Genomic DNA, 23,125 nt, shown 5'->3' on the forward strand with positions numbered 1-23,125 from the left:
AATTTATCATATTATTATAAATTGCTTGATAGTATCGTTATCATTAAATATTTAAATATTATATTAATTCGCGGTAATATCATCGCAGAATAGATTAAAATATATTATAATAATTAGTAATTACTATTATAATTGCAGAATTTCCGTAGACTCATTACACTATACAGTATACATAGTAAAATCTATAATAGTCTATATGGGAATTGTATCATGGTCATGCCGTAATCAGTTCAGTACGCCGCTCTACGGACATCTCATGGAAACATCAATTTTACTTTTATAAATTACGTTAACAAAATGTATCAAATACGTTTGAATCCGTAAAAAAAACCCAAACCATAAAATATACAGTCTAGTGCATGAACAATATATTATTATTATACTATATAATATTAATAATAGGTTCATAAGCGATATCGTAGAAAAAAATAAATATTTTGAAGACATTCCAACAATAATAATATAATAAATATTATTGTTCATAACGAGTACAACGAGCTAACCGTCTACCGGCCTAACCTATACGGTAGACACTACTCAAACACGGCGAAGCGTTTTCGATATTATTCTTATCTGTCGTAAAGTCCACTCGTTCCTTATCAAAAACGAAATATATGTGTAAAACTGTAAACTCTGAAGTGACTGGACTACTGTAGTGTGATTTGTTAAAAAAAATGTTCGTGTGTATGTAGCGTGCGCTGAAAAAATTAAATTATATTCGATTGAAGTATTATCGTTAATACAACCACGAATACAGAATTGGTCAGTAAAACCGTACTAGGACCGACTTCAAAATGAACCCAAACGAAAACGAAGAAGATACCAAATATTGTTTCAACTGGTAAGTTTCATTGCTATAATTATAACTGTCTAATAGACCGTTTTGAATTCCAGCTTTATAGTCTGTGGTGTGTCTGTGTGTAAATGCATCAAAACCGAAATTCCACTACAAATATCAATTGGTTTGGTTTTAATTTAGTCTCAACATAATATGTTTACTACGCTTTACAATTTTGAATGGCACCTTATCTGTCGGCATCATGATTATTTTATGCACAATCGTTCTGTTAACATATATAAATATATACACACCATACTTCTGTCCACTTCCAATCGTATTGAAACTAAACGAAAATGTTTGTATTCCTACCTACACAAATTATCAATTATTGTGACTACATATGTCGCGGACTACACTACATATTTATTTAAAGTTGTAATTCTTAGTACCTAAGTAACGTAGAGAGTTAAAAATTATTATTATTTGTTTCTTTTAATGTGTGATATTGGTACCTATATCACTATTACTTTTAATCCAAAATGCAAATACTTAAGTTAAATATAAGTATTTTATACAAAATTATTGATGTTTCAAGAGCTCATATTAATCCAACAATAATCCAATCGAATATTATCGTTGAAAACTGATTCTATCTTGAGCTTTTAATTGGTTTATGGGCAATTTTTTTTTTATGTAGGTATCTATTGATGTAGCATATCTGACTAAATATTATGGTTGGGGAGGTAGAATTCAATTTGTAAAATGTACTAATATAAAATATCTAAGAACTTTGTAAGAATATAAATTAAATTGATTATATCAAAATTCTAAAGTACCTACCTACAATAATAAAATAATTTTACCTATTGTCACTAGCCACTATGGCACTATTACATTACTGTTAACAAATACAATACAAACGATAATTATAATGACTTAAGTACTATAGAAATAAAACTTCAAATTTCCATAATCGCTCTAATGATTAAAAATAATACTTATATTAATTTTGGATTCCAGTTCTTTGACGCGGCTTCCTTTGCTAACTACCACGACCCACAGTTTGAATACCTTTAGACTTGTGCATTCTTCCCCTCTATAAATTTGACAATAATGTATTACAATTATTAAAACAAGTGTAGAAGAATTTAAAAAAAATTTAATGTAGGGAAGACAACTTAAAAATCTATAATATAAAAAACAATTTGTGATACGTTCAGTTACTAATTATAATCTGCTTTACTTACCATTGATTTTATATTGTACATACTCCAAAATATGTATAAAATGATAAAACATTTTTAAGTTTTAATAACAAATAAAAGTTACTGAATGTAAGTACTATTCTCGTATGCATTAAAGATTGCAAGTACTCAAGTACTGCAAATGAGTGTTTTATATGATCCATTCTATATCAATGTTATAATTGTGGTATTGTACGATTGTGCACTTACACTTCCTAATATTTACTCAGATTATACATGTTTTTTCATTCCAATTCCTCTTAAGATTATACCGTAATAAATTTGGATTCATTGAATTTACATAGTCGCTTGATAAAAACCATAACAAAGTAAATAATTCCTATATATTTTGTTCAATAATAAAAGGATAATTGGATTTATATTGTTAGATGAAACAATAAACAGATATTGTTGTTTGATTATGACACAAACTGTTTTTATCCAAAATTTTTGAACCACGTTATTTAGTATTCTTATTATAATAAATAAATTTAGATAAGTAAATAGCAAAAATTAAATTATTTATTCATCAGCAGTTTTGTACGAGTATGAGTATTTAAAAATTATATTGTTTGTACATCTTAAAATACTCATAAATCGCTTTAAAATTAAAATATAATAAAAAGTCTATGTGATTGCCTAGACAATATTCTTACTTCTAAATTTTATAAGAAGTCAATTCACTCTAATTTTTAAACCAACAGAGCTAAACACGATCTGCTGAGCGTAAAATTAGGTATGTTACGCACTTGTAAGACGGAGACCACACATGTGGGTGCGGCATCCTCTTAAGGAAATTTCCTACTCTTAGTTGTAAATGTGTTTATAAAATATTTGAATTTTACAACTTTGTCTATGTTATCAACTACCAATGTTAGAAAATTATAATATTGGCTAGGCATTTACGTTATTACCTAATTTACATAATTTACGGTAACACACACACATATATATATACATATATTCAACAATGTATACATCACCAATCTGATTAGTGGCATGTATAAAAAAAAATTGGTATTCCTCATAATATTGCTATACATATTGATAAAATATCCTATTTTCTGTATATCAATACCCATATTTAAGGTGTTGGACCTTATACTACATGCCACTAAATATGATGTTTGTTAGTATCACACTCCTATGGTCTGTCCAGCGAGAGAACGCGCCAACCAAAACTGGTTCCCTTACGCAACACTGCTATAGGGGAACCGGTTTCGATAGCAGTGAGACGCGGGGGGTTGCACAGAATCGGCACATTCTCTCGCTGGACAGAGTAATTGTTAAATATTTTATAATCTTAAAATATATTAATATTTTTTTAGCCGAAGAAATATTCCACTCATTAACCATGTAATGCACACTGCATACTGTCACCGTAACCTGAAGCTTTGCATGAAGTGTGATGAACCGTTCCTAACTTCAGATTATGAAGAGCATCAAAAAACCATGCACTCGGTTATTTTATGCGATGCCTGTTCTGAAAAACTAGAAGCAATGGATTTAGAATCACATAAAGTATGTACTTTTTATATTTTAAAATTCTGTTATTAATATATGCTACATTATTTAGTTAAACGATTGTCGTCACCGTATGCAAACATGTAACTATTGTCAGATTGATGTAGAAGCTTGCTTGTTACCTGCACACACAGATATGTGCAGTAGTCGTACAGAACGCTGTAACAGTTGTGGACAATTTATCATGCTTAAGTTTTTGGATGTACATCAGGAAACTCATGAACGTAAAGAATTACTTAATGGTAAAAGGAAACATTGCGTGGTATTGGGTTTTTGAATTTTATATTAATTATAAATTTGACAGTAGTTGCTAAATCAGTAATAGACGACAGTCCAAGCAGTTTGGCAGCATATCCGCCATTAATAAAAAAAGTGCCAAACATTGCAGTAACTGCAAGACCAACAACAAAAACTACTAGCATGCCCACGTTGAGACTACACGAATCAACCATGACCAATCACAGGGTAATGCCACCAGTCAAACGCAACAACGATCAACCTCAAATTAATACTCATAGCAGCAATGATAACACGCACAAAGATCCAAAGAAGAATATGCCTATAGTAGACACGCCAAGCGGTAATAATTTGTTTAATTTTTTTGTTTTTATTTTTTAGTAATAGTTTTTTAAAAAAATTAGTTATTAATGTATTAAACCAATTGATAAATATTTTTTTTCAACTATTTCATTTACAAAACTGATAGCGACTGTTTCTTCTACCATATTTATATTTTCAAAGAATTATTTTTATTAATTTTATTTATTGGTTTCAATTTAAACAAATTTGATAATGCTAATTTCAATATGTTTTGTTCGTGAATAAAATGTATACATTTTAATATTTAATCGAATGCACTAGTTTACATAAATATGCTATATTTTTAATTGTTCATTTGAATTATTAGAATTCAAACCGTTTACTTTTAATAGATATAGATGATGATGATGATGACGAATTTCCTGTACTTGGTGCTTATTCAATTCCTAATAACCATTCTGCAAATATCAATAACCATTTAACAAATGAATACAACAATTTTTCCGATACACTTGAAAGTGTAAAACTACCATGCGAGTTTTGCCTAGAAATGATTGATTCTGAAAATCTTGTTTTGCATGAAGTAAGTTGCATTATAAGTGATAACGTTTGCCTGGTAAGTGTAATTATTTATCGATTGATATTTTGTAGACCGGATGCCGTCCAGATTTAGCAACATTTCATAATGTTTTGCAAACAAATAATAAAAATACCAACAGCGAGAATAATATATTTCCAATACCACCTCATGACTTAGACACCTCCAGCAGCAGTGGAGACAGTGAGCTCAATTTAAATACATTGAGTTTAAGTTCTGAAGATGAAGATGATAGTGAAAAAATCAATGTTGAGAAATTGCCTTGCGAATTCTGTGAAAAATTAGTATCCATTAAGAAGTTTTTAAACCATCAGGTAATGAGACATTGGAATATTTAAATATTTTTTTCATCACTTATGTAACATATTTAATCCAATAAGCTAATTTGCTCAATGAACTCAATTTCAAATTTCTATATTAATACAATGGTTTTTCTAGTGGAGATGTGAAAAATTACATTTGGATTTACCTGTGATAAATAATTTTGATAAAGATGTGTATCCGCAACCTATTATAAATACCAATACAAAGTTCCCAAAATCGGTAAACTTACTAGAAACTCAGCGTAATCTATTCAAAACAACATCTGGTAATGTATTACTACACCTCATTGATATCATCTGATATGGTATAATCTCAGTAACCCTAATCATATAAGATTTATCTATGGATTAATAATTATTTATTGGAGTTTGAATAGTTGAACAAAAAATCCTACCTTAAAGACTTAAAGATGACCATAGGTGGTTTTCTTTTCTGAATCTATACTCCCATTTTTGCTTTTATTTAAATGCCAGTTCACAGTCAGATTATAGAGATTACACTTTATCAGTCCTGTACAATTTTATCATGTATAGATATTTGCATGTCTAGTATCTGAGTTCTTAATTTTAACTCTATTTCAGCTCCAGCTAATCTATCTGGAAGAACTTTAACATTGAGGAACTCTGAAGCTAATGCTCAATCTCCAGCATCATCAACATATGACGCACAAACGAGACAGATACTGCCACGGGTCAAACTAAATAGACAAAATCCAAGTCGACCAAACATACCTATGGATAATCGTTATGTAAACAACTCTGCTCGGAACAACTATGTACAGTTTATATCCAAGTAAGTTGATAAATCTAATTTAAAAATAATTGTTTCTAAAACTTTATAACTGTATCATTATAAATTAATTAAAAAATAATCTTGATTGGTTTTATTTGTAGTAATGATCTGCCCATTAGCTATGATATAATTATTATTATTTAATTAAAGAAATAATTAATTAACTTTGTTTGAAAAATACTCATGTGCATTAATTTAAATGTCTGTTGTATGGTAAATACGATTAAAGTTTATAATATATTACATATCTTTAATCGTGATGCTAAAAAATGTTGAAGATTTTAGAACTTAACATGTTAAGAGATATTTATCTAATAATTGAAATTTATTTACTTATTCAAATTTTTTTTTCAAAAGTTCTAGATTAAATCATTCAGAGCGGGCTTCCACAATTAACAATTCTCCTGCATACCTAAACCCATCTAGTGGTGCTATACCGAAACAAAAAAATATGAAGCCAAGCAATAACAGAAGAGTTATAAATGACTGTGAGTAAATTAACATTTCAATCAGTGGTATGGGCACATTTCAATTGTGATATGGGGCACACGGGGCACGTACCCTGCCTAAAATATTTAAATAAATAAATTTAAGAATTTATATTAAATTAAAATGTAATGTATTATTTGATATTTCCATACTTCTATCAAAATATTAAGTTAGTAAATTTGACAATATTATTGAAATATAAAAATGCCGGTGTTCTTACCTACAACATGTACATAGTATGCAAACACCAGGCAGTGGATGCATACCCGTTGTGCCCCAATTAACAGCAGTAGATTTCCCCCACTCATCAACAGAAATTATTATGGCGTTTTCGGGCACACTCAAAGTGCCCAGATTCTATTATTATTATGATTTCCTGGATTCATTGGTCTTATCGTATTCGTTATCATAATTTTGTTTTTATTAAATATTTGTAGTATACCGCGCGAAGTGTGTATTAAAAGTTTTTTGTACATAATAGTATAATACAAGACTTGAATTAAATTTAAAACCAACAAAAATTAGAGGTGGTAAGTTGTGATAATAGAGAAGGGGAAATATTTGTGCTCCACGAGCCACCACTGATTTCAATTGAATAATTATTATTAATAATATGAATACATAGAACGAATGAATATAATATAGTATACTATATTCAATATTGTTTTGTGTTCACAGTATCTAAGAAGAAACGTAGAGATTCTGATTCATCAAGCGACTGAATTACATTCAGTATCTTTTATTTTAATAACTTTATTTTTAAGAAGACTATAACTAGTGAAATTTATGTAACCTTAAGTTTTAAAAAGTTTTTTCATCTTAATATTTTGCTTTTTTTATAAGAATAAAAATGTTTTTAATTTAAATTTAAAAAAAAATTTAATTATTTGCATTTATTATATTTTAAATAAGGATATTATCTTCTCATATCCATGAGTTAACGTTTTTTTTTTTTGCTATGTTAAAAAATATGATATTTGTATTATTATTATTATTATTATTTATTATTTATATGACAAATGTGATAACTATTAAATAAGAAATTGGAAAATACATAGAGATCGGACAAACTACAAAATATACCAGAATGTTTCCATGAGGGTTGGCCAAAAGGCCACCAAGAAAGAACAATAAAAAAAATGAATTGTATAATTTTGTTCCACAGTAACCGAACAATTTGTACGATAAATATAACTGAAATACATTACTGACACTCCGTGCAATTGTAACCCTTCGTCCCTTAACACTGTAAATTTGATAAATAATAATAAGAAACCTATGGATAATACTACAAAATACAATGTAATGTGAAATCGCAAAATATCACGCCTGGTGCCAACGACTTCGGTCAAATTTAAGTCTATGATTTATCTATATCGAGTTGTAAATGTTATATATAATTAATAATAAACATACTATACTTCAACATTACTAATTGATTGTTGTAATTTATATTATGTATAGATTAACTACAAACACCTCTCTAGAAGTTGATGATTGGAGCATTCTACTAAAAATAGTGTCTTAGTTCTTAAGGCATAAAATCAAATCAATTAAAATCAATACATTCATCGTTTTGCTAAAAACCTAAAATATAACTTTTTTGGATTTTTAAATGTGAACTATTTCACTGATCTGATCTGACTACCTACACATATTGAAAATGTTTATGCACCACTTGAACATATCTTGACCTAATATCTTTTTTTTACTTATCAAAAAATGTAAGTTATTTTATGTAGGGGACTTTTTATTAGGATTAACATAATTAATGAACATTTAGGAATTAAATATTAATGAGAGAACAAATTTTATTAAATATGATGTACAATTTTTTTATCACTGTTAAAAAACGCTGTTGATATTAATTTATAAAATAAACCAAATAAATAATATTTAATGTTAGTAATAATTCCAATTTTTTTTTAAGCGATATTTCTTTTTAACACTTATGAGCTTTTTGCATACTATATGTTGATAGACGCAGAATCAGTCTAATATTTGAGACATTTTTGAATCAATGTTACAATAAAATATAATATCTGGTATGAAAATGTTATTTGATTTTGGTGAAACATATTATCACCATATCAAATCCAACAAATCATTCCATCCGTATATAAAAATTAACAAGATAAATGAAGATATTTTTTTTATAGTTTATTTGTTTTTAATTTGCCATTCAAAACATTACGAGTTGAATACAGTGTAAAAAAACTGGATTATCTTATACTTATATAATTATTATATAAACAATTTATGGATACATCAATATAAATTATTATAGTACAAATAACATTTTAAATCAAGATAACTTAAAACTGTCAAAAATAAATTTACCTTTAGTTTAATAATATGAATATTGTATAGAAAATTACATTTTAAAAATAATGAATAATATTCAAGATTTACTAATAAATTAATACTTATTCATTAGTAATGCCATTATTTACAAGTTTACCATCAGCTTGACGGTTGACATATAAACGGAATAATCGCAACCTCCACTGATCTAATACATTAATGAGTTTCATGGAATCTGACAATCCACTTGGTTTGACCGCAGCATTCAAAAAGTTATACATGGTATCCAGTTTTTCTTCTTCACTGTATAAATCAAATATGAACACGACATGTTCCAACAACTGAATAACACTGAACAATACTTTCTTTGGATTGTTTTTGAAATAATTTTTATCCACCAAATCTTGTACAAACCTGAACAAAATTATATAAGATTAATACACTAAGCACTGATACTACCTTATGATACATTTTATACCAATCATTAGAATACTTAGAAAAGAAAACTAAGTAAAACTTCAGTACTATTTTAATCATATTTGACACCAAAAAATGTATTTTATAAATTTGATTAAAAATGGGTGTTTCATTTTAAAAACATTATGTATACATGTAAAAACCATAGATTAAGTCTATTATTTTCTTTATTATATTGTAACAGTTGAGTTATATTAGTTAATTGTATACTAGTGGCTTTTAAAATAATAAATTAAGTCTATTATTTTGGTTAGAAATTGTAATTGCAATAATGTTTTTATAAGAGGTTTGTTAAAATGCATAATGATATACAAATATATTTTTAAAAGCAATTTAATGTATGACACTAGCTGAATAGGGATTGATATATTTTATGATCAAGCGTTTAGTTTATATAATCATAAAAATACATACCATTCTTTGATGCTAGAGGGAAATGTATTATTATTGTCAGTCTTTCCTAAAAGTGACATGTATAGTTTGTATGTTAAATATGTATACATTTTTTTCATTATTTGTCCTTCAAAAGGCAGAAATAAATCAACCGCCATTATTAATAAATCGTCTTCATTATGTTTTGAATACAATTCTTCAACAAATGCTTTAATAGCGGGATCATTGTCTTCTTCTAATGCTGTCTCGATACAAGTACTAAATAATCTTTTTAACACATTTATCATTTGTCCACAAAGGTGAAAGTTTATTGTAACAATATACTTGGCTATTGTTAGCAGTTCGTCAACACTAAATTGTTTGTTATTTTTCAGTATACTGTGAGATATGAAAGTTGTTACTAATTCAAAATTGTGCCGTCCAATGTTTTTAAAATCATTCATTTGATACTCTAACGATGGATCACTAGTTACAGTATCCAAATCAGCTCGCCAATTGCATAAAATATTTTTGACATTCTGAAAAACATTTTTAATTTTGTTTTTAATAATAATTATCCTTAGGCAAAAAAAGTGTAGTTATAATTATTTATTAAATAGACAATGCGATTAGAATTTATTATTTTTGAAACATACATCAAATACTGGTGACCAATTTGCTCTCAACAAATGGTTAAAATGAATATTGGCTTCAAGTTCATTTCCTTCAATTAGCATAATTTGTAAGCGTTGAATACACAATTTGGTTGAATCAGAATCTGAATCTTCTTTAAAGGGTATATTATAATTACAGCAGTCAACAGGATTAAAATGTATTGATACAGGAGGAAGTTTATCATTGCCTTCAAAATCAATAATGTCATTTAGTTGTTCTTGATACAATTTATCAACAACTTTCATCTCTTCTTCAAATTTGGCAGTTTGTTCCATAAGCTTTCCTTCTAATTGTCTATTTTTCAAAATTTCATGTATATCAAATTTAAAAACGGGTTTTTTAGGTTGTTTAGATGCATTCTTTTTTGATGTGTATAGTTTTTTATCTTTCATGGTTTTTTTCTTTGTTTTCGGCATACTAAAAAATTGAAAAAAAAATATTACTTATAATAGTATTTAAAAATTAGTTTAAAAGCATTGTGTCAAATCAATATTAGTGAACAAAATAATATAATTTATTTTTTACTACATATATTATGCAAACTATATGTACCATACTAGCAAATAGCAATAGTCCAAACTAGCAATCAATTAATTATTACATGGATAAGTTCTGTTGGTGGAGAAACCGAAAACAAGTTAAACCTATTATAGTACATGAAATATGAATAGACAGTATGTTAGTATGCAATATCTAAAAGTTAAAATCAATATTCTTATTGTCATTATAGATTTATACAATGTGATTTTATCAACATATCAAATACTATTTTGACAAATTGTAATAATAATTACTAAATTAAATGTCTTGCGAATACTGAAATAATATCCACACCGACGGTGTACACTACTGGCCTGGGATTTTCACCGTTATTGATGCATCAAAATGTAATATTAACAACCGGGGTCCATGACTATAATAATATTATATATTATGATATAATATTCATTTTATTTCATTAATAATAAATATATTAAAATTATAGTGACTACAGACAAGCACACAAGCCACGAGGTACTAGAAAAAAAAAACTCCCAGATACCATTTTACTTATGGTTATTATGTATTGTCAATATTCAAACTTTTCAGTTTTTTTTTTGTTGATCGTTAGAATTTATATATGGTTTTTTGATTTTTTTTGTTGACTTGAAATAAACTCGACAAAACTTAAATTGAAACCCTTTCCAAAATGTTTCATTTGCTAAATACAAAAAACAATCATTGGGCAACTAGTCCAAGGGCGCCCATCAATCAGAACCTAGGGGGGTTGACAATATCATAAAATATAACTAAGAACCAACCAAATTGATTTTATTAAATAACAGAAAATAAATACACTACATAGATAAACAATGTACAATGTAATAATTAAACTATGTGATATGTTATGTATTATAATATCATCAGTAAAAATAGTTTATTATTTACAATTACAAAAAATTACAATCATTTCACATTTGTCTAGGAGGGTTGACATGTCACTTCCTCGCACCCACTAATGGGTGCTTTTGGCAACTACGATAATAACGATTATTAATTTATGACAAATTTGGTATTAAAAACAACTACCTACAGTCAACTCAACAATATACAAACACCGTTTTTTCTTGTTTTTAAGGGTATAACAATTTAAATAAATAATTGAAACTGTCAACCGTTAACAGAACAATTAAACTTTATACTAATATAGTAATAGGATATATATTTTATAATTTTATTTTGATATTCTGATCTCGACGAGAATATGTTAATTGAGGGAGAAAAAATTATTTACATAATATTAACATATTATTATTATCTGCTCTAGACTCTATGCCAGGAGAGAACCAAAGATATTAAACTTGTACATACAAATTTTAATTTAAAATATAAAAAACCTATGGGATTCACTTCTTACTTTAAAATTTGATACTAGGTCAGTAACTCAGATCTCTCCGCAGCCCACAGATATCTGCAGTTCACTTCTTCACCACAGGGCACAGATAATTATAGATATATTGAATATTCTGTGTTCTTGACCAGTTCACTGAAACTAACTATAGTTGTAACACAGAACAAACTATCATGGTATAAACAATAATTTTTTCATGACAAATTTACAAAATACATTTTATGATGAATGTCATTCAAAATATGATATTTTATCATGAGTAACTATAGAAATAATAGTTAAGTCTTATGTGGTGTTCTGCGTTGTCCCGCCATTTTATATTTTGATACAAAGCACGAATTAAGATAGTACTACTACTGATAGTAGATAGTAGATCTTAAATTACTGTTAGGGCCGTTCTTACAATGTCCGGTAAAGTGTCGGTTAACACTTAACGCTAACCGACTGATAACAGATTTTATTACCGGCAGAATTCGGCCGGTTAAGTGTCGATTAACTTTAACCGGACATTGTAAGAACGGCCCTTAGAGGTGTATTGATACATAGGTCATAGGTGTATCAATAGTCAATACACCTTGACCTGTAGACACCTATAAAGTATAAACACTCATATAGAATAGACACAGAAATTGAGCGATCTTAAATCGTGATCCAAAGCCAGAATTTATTATCTTACGAGTGATATGAAAAACTTGTAATGTCACGGCTTAAGATATATCTACAACCGTGGACCGTGGTTACTATCAATATGAGCAGCAAGCATATTATTTCATAGAGTTGTAACTTGTAATATAGAGAGGCCGTTCAATAAAATAGTTGAAGCGCAGTTAGACTCCCTTTTACAGGTTAGCCATATTAAACATGTAACATATTGTTCGTGTATTGTTCGGGTGACACTGAAAATGTACTTAATATTTTGTCGACAAAATTAGTTGTTATAAATGTTGTTTGTTAATTGTTTGGTTAGATCCAATTTAAGTTATGCGTTACCTTTTTAAGTAAACGAATTTAGTATACATATTAATACATTAAAGGTTTTAAGAATTCAAATTCGAATTTAAAATTTTTATTTTTCAAACCAAGGCCCATACCACTAGCGGATCACCCAAGGAAGTGAATTTTCAAAAATTGAATAACCTTTTGGTTTAGCCTAATATAATAATAAAAAATAACGTTAAAAAGACAGCCCAAGGGGAGGGCGAACAACCCTTCCCCCATCCGTAGCCACCACTGGCCTATACCCTAGTATTAGGTTAGTAAATATACTTTTAATGATAATTGTCTCTCTAATTTGGATAGTATTATAAACCATTTAAATATTTAATATATTAAGTTTTCAGTGCATACTCATTATAGTATTTAATATTTATATTTTGTTTTGCTTGAACCCTACTCACATAACAACCTTAGGATTTAATGAGTAGACCAACCCTGTAATAATGTATGTAATCAAATATAAACTGACAATTTTGGTTTTCACAAATAATAAAATAACAATAATAATAATAATAATATAATAATTTATTTTAAATTTAAACTTAATTCATATTATATAATGCAACTCAATTTTAAGTATACCTAACGTTCCTTAGATGTATTGATTACCTTTCACTTTAAGTAAGTTTGTGCCAAGAAGGGAGTCTTCGATGCTATTAAATATTAATTAATTAATAGTTACAAACACATTAAATTATGTAAAAAATGGAACAAATCTACTTTACTGGACACCCTTTTTTTCATCAATATTGTTTTCTAAGTACACTTACTGCCGGCATGGTCACTCGCTAGCCCGGACACCAGGTGAATATTCACTATATATCTTCTATATTCCCTGATCAGTTTCTGTCAAACACTTGGACTCATGCAAAATATGCAAAATACAATAAGTGTTATTTTAAGAAGAATGATCTAAATCGGGTACAAATATTTTCAAAAAGTTTATTACAATACATATTATATGCATATGTATATTAATCAAATCTAATCTAATTATGGCAGAACCTAAAATAAATGAAGATCAAACAAAATTAACTGTTATTTGTACCTGAAATGTAGTGAAAAGTTATGAAATTATAAACAAAAGTACAAGTTTAAACTCTAGGTCTAAAAAAGAAAATACCTTACTTACTACTAAATACATACTTGACTCGAAATTTGCATACTCACACATAATTGTCAAAGTATATTTTTTTTAAAATACTTTTGTTTACCAAATATTGTTAATGTACAGCGTAGAAATAAGACAGATGTCATCTGTTTAACTTCACCAGGAATTTTTTGATTTATTTTGATTCTTTACCTTTAATTAAAATACAACAATACCATATTACCCATTACCCATATTTTTTTTAGCCCAATTAATGATTAAATCTTGTTTATTACCGAAAGATTCCAACAATGTGAAGCCAACATCTTCATTTATGAGGTTTTCATTCTGCAATTTGGTGATGATCGTTTTTATTGATGCAATTTTCTTTTTCTGTCTTCTAACAGTTTGTCGTACTGTTTTAAGCTTCATATCTTTAATTGCAAGTTCACCCTTTAGTGCCTGAATTTCTCGTTTTAGGAAGCGACGACGTGGAGTATCTGATGTATGGATCCTGCTGGCATCCATTAGTGATATTTCATGTTTGGAGTTCATCTAAATTAAAAATAATAAGTTTAAAATCATGCAGGTACTTCTAATGCATAATAAACAAAAAAAAAATATAATTTTATACCGTTTAATTTAAATAGTCATACTTACACAAGGTTTTTTAACACTGAATGTATCAGAAGTGCTTTCTATGTTTATGGATGGTGAAGTGGAAGATGAATCAACTGGCAACAATGATGCTATATCATCTTCATCATTTGCACTATTATTACAACCAGCCAATTCCTAAAATATAACAAGAATACAAAATTATCTATAAAATCATAAATAAATAATAAAATAGTATCTAATTAGGTACCTGTTTATGTATATTTTCACTTTTTTGTGAGCCTTGACCAACAGATATCAATGAAATATCCATGTCTTCTTCTGTATTTAATTCATACACATAAGATGACTAAAATAAAAATGGTTATTATAATTATTTGAAGTTAAAAAGAAAAATGAATAAATATGTGTAATTAATTAAAATAGGTTATTCACCTTAACTTCAGTCCTTTCAAACACAATACAGTTGTTACTTGTACTAGGCACATCAGTGTTTGAAACACTTGGCAGGAGAGGTTTTACTAATTCTGGATAAACATTTTTAGGCTAAAATGCAATAATAATTAATATGAAATAAAAACTCTAATGCTTGGGAATTTTTTGTATAATATAGTATATTATACTATAAAACCAAAACTTATATTTTTCACTCTTTCAACAATACATGTTGGAACAGCAGTTTTTTTTTAGAATCCTCATGTTTTGATTTTCATTACAAGTAAAACTAGCTAAATCAAAATGAGCAGAACATGTTAAACTGTTCTGAGTGATATCGTTTGTATTCAAACCATTTTCATTTATGAAATTCAACCATTTTACTCTAATATTTTCTTTAGCTGGAAACCTGAGTAAAAATAAATGATAATTATATGAATGCAAAAGACACTTATATATAAACAAAATACATATTAATAGAGATGATCAAAGACAAATAATATTCAAAATATAACGGTTGTTATTTATGATACTTACTTATGAAAAGAGATATTAGCACTTTTGGATTTTGCATTTCTCGATCTATTACAACAAAAATAGCTCGGCATTTATCAATAAAACAAAACAAAAATCCACTGAATTAGTTGTTTTTGAAGTACCGCGGAGACAAATGAACACGGACTGTGTTCAGACTGTTATAGTAACGCCGGAAATACAACTAGTTTCGCAGCTGCAAGTTCCAAAGCGCCATTGTCATAGAGCGAAGCTTGCTGCAACACTCAGATTATCTGAAGCGCTGTCTAAAGCTCTACGTGCAGCGGCTGTCAGAAGATCATTAAACTTCGTCATACCTGTGCGTTTTCATCGACGTTTCCTCGATTTAATCGAATAAAAGGCCTTTGGGAAACGCTGTGATGACGAATGGAAGTGGGCCAGGTTTCCGGCATTCGATAACTGCTGCAGATATTGCACTTGATTTACAACACATTTCCGCGGACTGTGTTCAGACTGTTATTGTAGCGACGGAAATACAACTAGTTTCGCAGCTGCAAGTTCCAAAGAGCCGTTGTCATAGGGCGAAGCTTGCTGCAACACTCAGATTATCTGAAGCGCTGTCTAAAGCTCTATGTGCAGCGGCTGTCAGAAGATCATTAAACTTCGTCATACCCGTGCGTTTTCATCGACGTTTCCTCGATTTAATCGAAGAAAGGCCTTTGGGAAACGCTGTGATGACGAATGGAAGTGGGCCAGGTTTCCGGCATTCGATAACTGCTGCAGATATTGCACTTGATTTACAACACATTTCCGCGGACTGTGTTCAGACTGTTATTGTAGCGACGGAAATACAACTAGTTCCGCAGCTGCTAGTTCCAAAGAGCCGTTGTCATAGAGCGAAGCTTGCTGCAACACTTAGATTATCTGAAGCGCTGTCTAAAGCTCTATGTGCAGCGGCTGTCAGAAAATCATTAAACTTCGTCATACCCGTGCGTTTTCATCGACGTTTCCTCGATTTAATCGAAGAAAGGCCTTTGGGAAACGCTGTGATGACGAATGGAAGTGGGCCAGGTTTCCGGCATTCGATAACTGCTGCAGATATTGCACTTGATTTACAACACATTTCCGCGGACTGTGTTCAGACTGTTTGTAGCGACGGAAATACAGCCAGTTCTGCAGCTGGAAATTCTACCTGAAGTTTCGCCTGCAGTAATTTGTCGTCCACGACGAAGGTCAATTCTATCGGCTTTAAGGAGAAGAATCATTAAAGTCGGTAGAACTTTATGTTGCTGGTGCTGCACAGTACCGCCTGAGGATATGGAATAGCTATGAGCCGACGAGATATAAGTCATATTTTTTTTAAAATTATTTTTTCATATTTTTCACTGGAGGAAAATGTTCATTATCATAACCATAATATAATATATAAATATTGTATATTGTATAGTTAGACATTATAACTATAAATTATGTGATTATAACTATGAGATATACACGGGTATGACGAAGTTTAATGATCTTCTGACAGCCGCTGCACATAGAGCTTTAGACAGCGCTTCAGATAATCTAAGTGTTGCAGCAAGCTTCGCTCTATGACAACGGCTCTTTGGAACTAGCAGCTGCGGAACTAGTTGTATTTCCGTCGCTACAATAACAGTCTGAACACAGTCCGCGGAAATGTGTTGTAAATCAAGTGCAATATCTGCAGCAGTTATCGAATGCCGGAAACCTGGCCCACTTCCATTCGTCATCACAGCGTTTCCCAAAGGCCTTTCTTCGATTAAATCGAGGAAACGTCGATGAAAACGCACGGGTATGACGAAGTTTAATGATCTTCTGACAGCCGCTGCACATAGAGCTTTAGACAGCGCTTCAGATAATCTGAGTGTTGCAGCAAGCTTCGCTCTATGACAATGGCGCTTTGGAACTTGCAGCTGCGAAGCTAGTTGTATTTCCGGCGTTACTATAACAGTCTGAACACAGTCCGTGTTTATTTGTCTCGGTACTATATTTACATTTTTGTACATAGCTGCAGACTGTACAGTATTAGCTACAATTCCTAAAAAATCCAACTGGTCCGTCGTTAACTTGTATGCGTATTGTGATTCTTCATCAACCTTGCAGTAAGAACCTGAAGTCGCAGTTTTTTGTTCACGATCCATAACTAAGTGATAATTAGTCAGCTTTACACAAGAATAAGAGAAATACAAATGACAATTAATCGGAGATAAACTGTTTGAATAATAATATGATAAATAACATGTAAATATTGCATAGCAACAAAATATAATAATATAGACAGCCAAAACATTAATTTCAAAATGTCATTTATTTTCAATAAATACCTCTAATAATAAAAAATAAATGATAACAAACCTTTATTGGGAATATATAGGTATACTAATAATTATATTTAAATTTAAATACAGAAATGTTTAGTTCCCGCATGGAACCTTATTCTATTAAATTTTCAAAAGGTATCTACATGAATATAAAAAAGCGGGTAAGTGGATGTCACTCTGCCGAACAGTAGGTTAGATTAGGTCACAATGTAAAATTTATCTTGGATTCAATGATATAATAATATAAATTATGAAATGAAAAATGCACGTTACACCAAAAAAAAAAGTTTCAACAAATATTTATCATGGTTAATTCTTTTGAAGACGATAAGTGTTATTTACGGTAAAAATAATCACCCTGTATAATATAATTCGTGTTCGCCATTAAAGTCGGTGAAATTACATTTAAGACATAAAATATTATATTTATTTTATTGTTACCAAAACGAAATAAATTAGATAATAAGTAGGTGGGTATTTCATATAAATTTTTAAACAATAAGTACAATTAGTCATCGTGACACCTATGTATCTATTAATACACTAAATCATAATATTTTATTTGGGTTGTATGCTTATTTTTTACTAAATAATAATAATGATAATAATGAATACCAACTAATAACTAATTAATAACGGTATTAATAAACTTTGCATAAAATTCAAGAAAAATAATTAGTTAATTGTTCATTGATACATTTTAGAGTATATAATATGTAACAATATAACGGATAATGAGCGCCGTAAGACTCACAATAATATTAGATATTATATTAATATGCTTTATCATATTTATTATGTGTTTTAATGAATTGACAATAATAATGTTTTAAATTAAAATTTTATCAGCAGCTATAATGTGATTTGCGTAGATCATGCAAACCAATTTAATACTATTATATACAGCAAATAATATTACCTACCTACCTTAATTTTTTTTTGTCAGTGCATACTTTTTTTGTGTTTGAGAAGTATGACACGATTTCCATTATATTATACATTGATAAATCGGGTATGACAAGATCCATCACGTTAGCCTTGTTTCGCTTTCAATGACTTACCTATAAGCAAAATAAGAAATCGATGATATAATAATTTATGGTTTGTACTATTATTTCGAATGAAACTTTTGTGTCATATTTTAATTGCTAGAAAGTAAAATATTATGATATGCTTTAACCTCATACAACGATTTTGATTCAATTTTTCGGTCGGTTATTTTATTTCTATGTATTCACAATATTTGAGGGTTTTTCTATTCTCAATAATTTTCTTCTGTACACATTTCTGTCCACGATTACATTCGATTGTATAGCATTTGACATTTGTACGCTTATTTGTTATTAATTTATGTATTGCATAACCAAAAAAATATTTGAATATGTCTTTAGACACATAAATTATATTTTTTGAACATTTGAAACAACAAGTTTTAAATGAATATGATTATAGGTAGGTAATGTTACACAATAAATCGTCGGACGGTCTTGGACGAACAAGTAGGTATAAAATTATTCAAATATTGTAAATCGTCCAAAATAAAAATGATAATAATAATTTATGCACACTTCTCATAACCACCACAAAAAGCCAGCAAAAAACTATCCAAATGATCCAATATCAAAAAATTAAAAATTAAAAAAAAAAAAAAAGAATACTGTTGATAATGGCTGAAATAATTCAATGGAACCTTAATGGCTTCTTCAAGAAACAAGAAGAGCTGAAACTCATCATCCAAAACCACAACCCCCAAATTATTTGCCTACAAGAAACAAATTTTAAAGACAACTTCACAGCTCACCTCAAAAATTACAAAGGATTCAGTAAAAATAAAATAATATCGGATAGAGCCAGCCACAATATACACCAAATCAAACATTCCAACCAAAAAAATAATAATAATAAGTAATAATAATAATAGTAATAGTAATAATAGTAATTTCGAAACAATAGCTGTATCCATAGAACTCAACGAAAAATTCTCTATATGCAACATTTACTTGCCAAATCAAACAGATTTTTCTTTACCGGATCTAGAAAATATTATACGTCAACTCCCTAAGCCCTTTATACTGGTAAGAGATTTTAACTCACATAATATAATTTGGGGCTCAAACTCTACCAATTCTAGAGGAAAAACTGTAGAAAAACTCATACAAAATGAAGATTTAGTACTTTTAAATGACTCAACCCCCACTCACATTAATTTTGGAAATGGCAACTTTTCTTGTATAGACCTTTCCTTAAGCTCACCATCAATTGCATAGAGGCTCGAATGGGAAGTTTTATCAGAAATATATAGCAGCGACCACATTCTAATCATAATTAAAATATCACATAGGCAAGTAAATAATAAATAGGTATTCAAATAAACACAGATGGAATTTTAAAAACCCAAATTGGAACCTATATACCGACCTACTAGAAGAAGAAATCAATAAGATTATTGACCACAACATCATTGATATAGAAGAGACAACCCTAACCTTCACCTGTCTTGTAAAAAATACTTTTGAAAAAGTATTAAAATACTAATACTAGTATTCGCATAAAAAATTATTAAAAATACTTTTAAAATACTTACATAAAAATGTATTTTACGAATACTCATAAAGTATTTGAATACAAATACAAGTATTTTTTTTTTAAATTTTACACCTTATAGTAGCTGTTTCCAAACATGTTTATTAATAAACATGAAATAACTTACAAATTAGACCATAAATGTAGTACATACTGCTCATATTAGGTATTTATCAATATATAATAAAGTATCATAATATATTTATACCTAATATATACTTATAATTTAGCATCATTATATATTTATACTTAATATAATTTATTTAACATTCATATAAATCAAATATTATACATTTATACAAATATGAATATAAATTAAATTTCTATTCAGAAAAAAAAAACTAACTGTAATAATGAAATAATCTTTATATTTTTATTAAAATTTGTTTCAAAATATTCAATAAAAATTTTATTTGAAAAAAAAATAAAATCTCTTATTATTTAGAATTTAAAAAATGTTAGAATTACTTTTCAATAACATGGTTTTTTCAAAATTAGAATCGCTCATCTTCCCCCTTTTTTTTGTTAAAATACAGGCCCCTATACTAAACACCCTTTCAATAGGTGCACTTGAGGGGAGGGGAGTATTATATTTCACAAAAACCTTTTTTAAAATTGGAGTATAATTTAATACGTTGATTTTTTTAGTTGGACTCTTGTTGAGAAAGTCAGCAATTTCATTTTCAACTAATACATTCAGACTTTTTTTTGTTGAGGCCCATGAAAAAAACGAATCATTAGTATCTTCCTCTTGACTGCTATCATCACTACTACTAGATTTCTGTTTGTTCAATTCTCCAGTATCTTGAACCACTTTACCAGAATACATTTCATACATTGTATCTTTTAATAAAGAGATGGCAACATTTTTCCTAATTTCATTTTTAATCCATGAGCACTTGAAAGAAGGATGGCTTACAGCTGCAATGATAAGGAAATTGTTTTCTTCAAGAGCTCCAAATCTTTTATTCACCCCATCATATAAAGTTTTTACCAAGGGTTGACAATACACAATTTGTTTTCTGCTCATAGCTTCAAGTTTACTTGACAATTCATTTATTGTAGGCAGCAAAAAGCCAAAGTACATATTATTTTCACCTTAAATAAATTTACTAAAATTAAAATAATGCCAATGAAATGTTAATATAATAATATAATAAGCTTTAAGATATAAAAAACAATTTCATCATAAAATATTAAGTTTTTGCTAACAATAAATAAATGTATAAAATGTAAAAATATCAACAAAAAACTATGAAAATTGGAAATTTTAATCATATAGTATACTTAAACAAATTTACAAAACATTCATGCATTAGCAATCTTTAAGCAAAAATAATTCAAATTAATGCTCCCATTAAAATGTATGTATTTAAGTTAAAGGTCAAAGCTTACCATGTATAAGTTGCTCAAATTAGTATTATATTAAACTTTTAAACACAATGAATGTTAACAAGTGACCACTTGAATACAAATATAACTACCAATTAAGTGTACTTATATATCCATCTTTGTAATATTAATAAGTAATACAAAAATTAACTGTATGAATTATTATTATAATTATAAGTTAAATATTACCTGCAGAATGTCAAGTGAAATTGCAACTGGTTTCATAACTAAGCAATATTCTTCCATAAAGTCAACATCATTATTATTAATCCTGGCAATTTTAAGTTCATCACAAATTAAATTAAATTTAGTAGGGCTTGATTTTCGGTGTAATAGTATAAATCTTATGGCATCAAAATAAGAGTTCCACCTTGTAGTATTAGGGATCCTTAAGTATACTCCAATGTTATCATTTATGATTTATTATATCAGCAAATTGAGTGGATCTACTTTGCTTATTAAAAAGTGCTTGCAATTTTCCAAATTTAGCTCTACTTTGCTTTTTAAACAAATTATTTTGAAGAGCAGCTTCAGCATCCTGCAAAATTAAACATAACAATTGTAAGTATATGTTTAGTCAGAAGTGGCATACTGGAATATTTACAGGGGGAGGGGTTCCATGGGCTATGTATAATTGAAGAAAACGGTCTTTATTTATTTTTACTTATTACTTACTTGGGGTGCTAATTGCTCGATACACAATTTTATGTGGGACTTAGTGGCTTAGTACCCCAAGTTTGAGCTAAGGAGGTGGGGGAAACGGAGTCGCCTAACTGAATGTTATCGAGCAAATTATCTAGACCATCCCCAATGATAGTTAATAAATATTTCATAACACTACAGCGATGATGTTTTGGCAAACTTTACTGAATATCAGCATTGTCTTCTAAAAAATCAAAAACAGAAATCACAGATATGTTTTCATTCAATTCATCATCATCCACTTGTAAGTCATCTTCGTCATTTGTTATTTGCATTTCAAATTCATCATCAATAATATTATTAACAAACGTATCCAAATTTAAAATATTTTGATTATCATTTTTACTGTAGACTCTGAAAAATACAATTATTATTAAACTATTAACTGTTTGCTTAACATTACCTATCTATAGTAACATAGGTAACATAAGGTTTTTGACTTTAAAGCAGGAATTATGCCT

General features: G+C 28.7%; 3 protein-coding genes across 4 annotated transcripts; 1 reads left to right on the plus strand and 2 right to left on the minus strand.

The window, feature by feature from the left end:
• Window positions 1-602: 602 nt before the first annotated feature.
• On the plus strand, window positions 603-7,727 carry LOC132950615 (TRAF-type zinc finger domain-containing protein 1-like). 2 transcript variants are annotated; one of them, XM_061022135.1, is made up of 10 exons: window positions 603-841; window positions 3,354-3,546; window positions 3,602-3,791; window positions 3,854-4,129; window positions 4,482-4,672; window positions 4,741-5,001; window positions 5,126-5,276; window positions 5,593-5,803; window positions 6,161-6,291; window positions 6,971-7,727. In XM_061022135.1, the coding sequence occupies exons 1-10, from the start codon at window positions 795-797 to the stop codon at window positions 7,012-7,014; spliced, it is 1,695 nt and encodes a 564-aa protein (XP_060878118.1). In that variant the 5' UTR covers window positions 603-794; the 3' UTR covers window positions 7,015-7,727. The 2 variants fall into 2 exon arrangements, with proteins under 2 accessions (XP_060878118.1, XP_060878119.1); XM_061022136.1 differs by having other exon boundaries at window positions 604-841; window positions 3,857-4,129.
• A 709-nt stretch (window positions 7,728-8,436) lies between these two features.
• LOC132950616 (uncharacterized) lies at window positions 8,437-12,374 on the minus strand. The gene is made up of 4 exons (XM_061022137.1): window positions 12,018-12,374; window positions 10,102-10,537; window positions 9,488-9,984; window positions 8,437-9,010 (listed from the first exon to the last, which is right to left on the minus strand). The coding sequence occupies exons 2-4, from the start codon at window positions 10,534-10,536 to the stop codon at window positions 8,719-8,721; spliced, it is 1,224 nt and encodes a 407-aa protein (XP_060878120.1). The 5' UTR covers window position 10,537; window positions 12,018-12,374; the 3' UTR covers window positions 8,437-8,718.
• Window positions 12,375-13,599: 1,225 nt separating this feature from the next.
• On the minus strand, window positions 13,600-15,999 carry LOC132951314 (uncharacterized). The gene is made up of 6 exons (XM_061023141.1): window positions 15,922-15,999; window positions 15,151-15,261; window positions 14,966-15,064; window positions 14,758-14,892; window positions 14,342-14,652; window positions 13,600-13,660 (listed from the first exon to the last, which is right to left on the minus strand). The coding sequence occupies exons 1-6, from the start codon at window positions 15,997-15,999 to the stop codon at window positions 13,600-13,602; spliced, it is 795 nt and encodes a 264-aa protein (XP_060879124.1).
• Window positions 16,000-23,125: the final 7,126 nt, after the last annotated feature.

Source organism: Metopolophium dirhodum, chromosome 8, assembly GCF_019925205.1.
Source record: "Metopolophium dirhodum isolate CAU chromosome 8, ASM1992520v1, whole genome shotgun sequence".
Classification (NCBI taxonomy): domain Eukaryota; kingdom Metazoa; phylum Arthropoda; class Insecta; order Hemiptera; family Aphididae; genus Metopolophium; species Metopolophium dirhodum.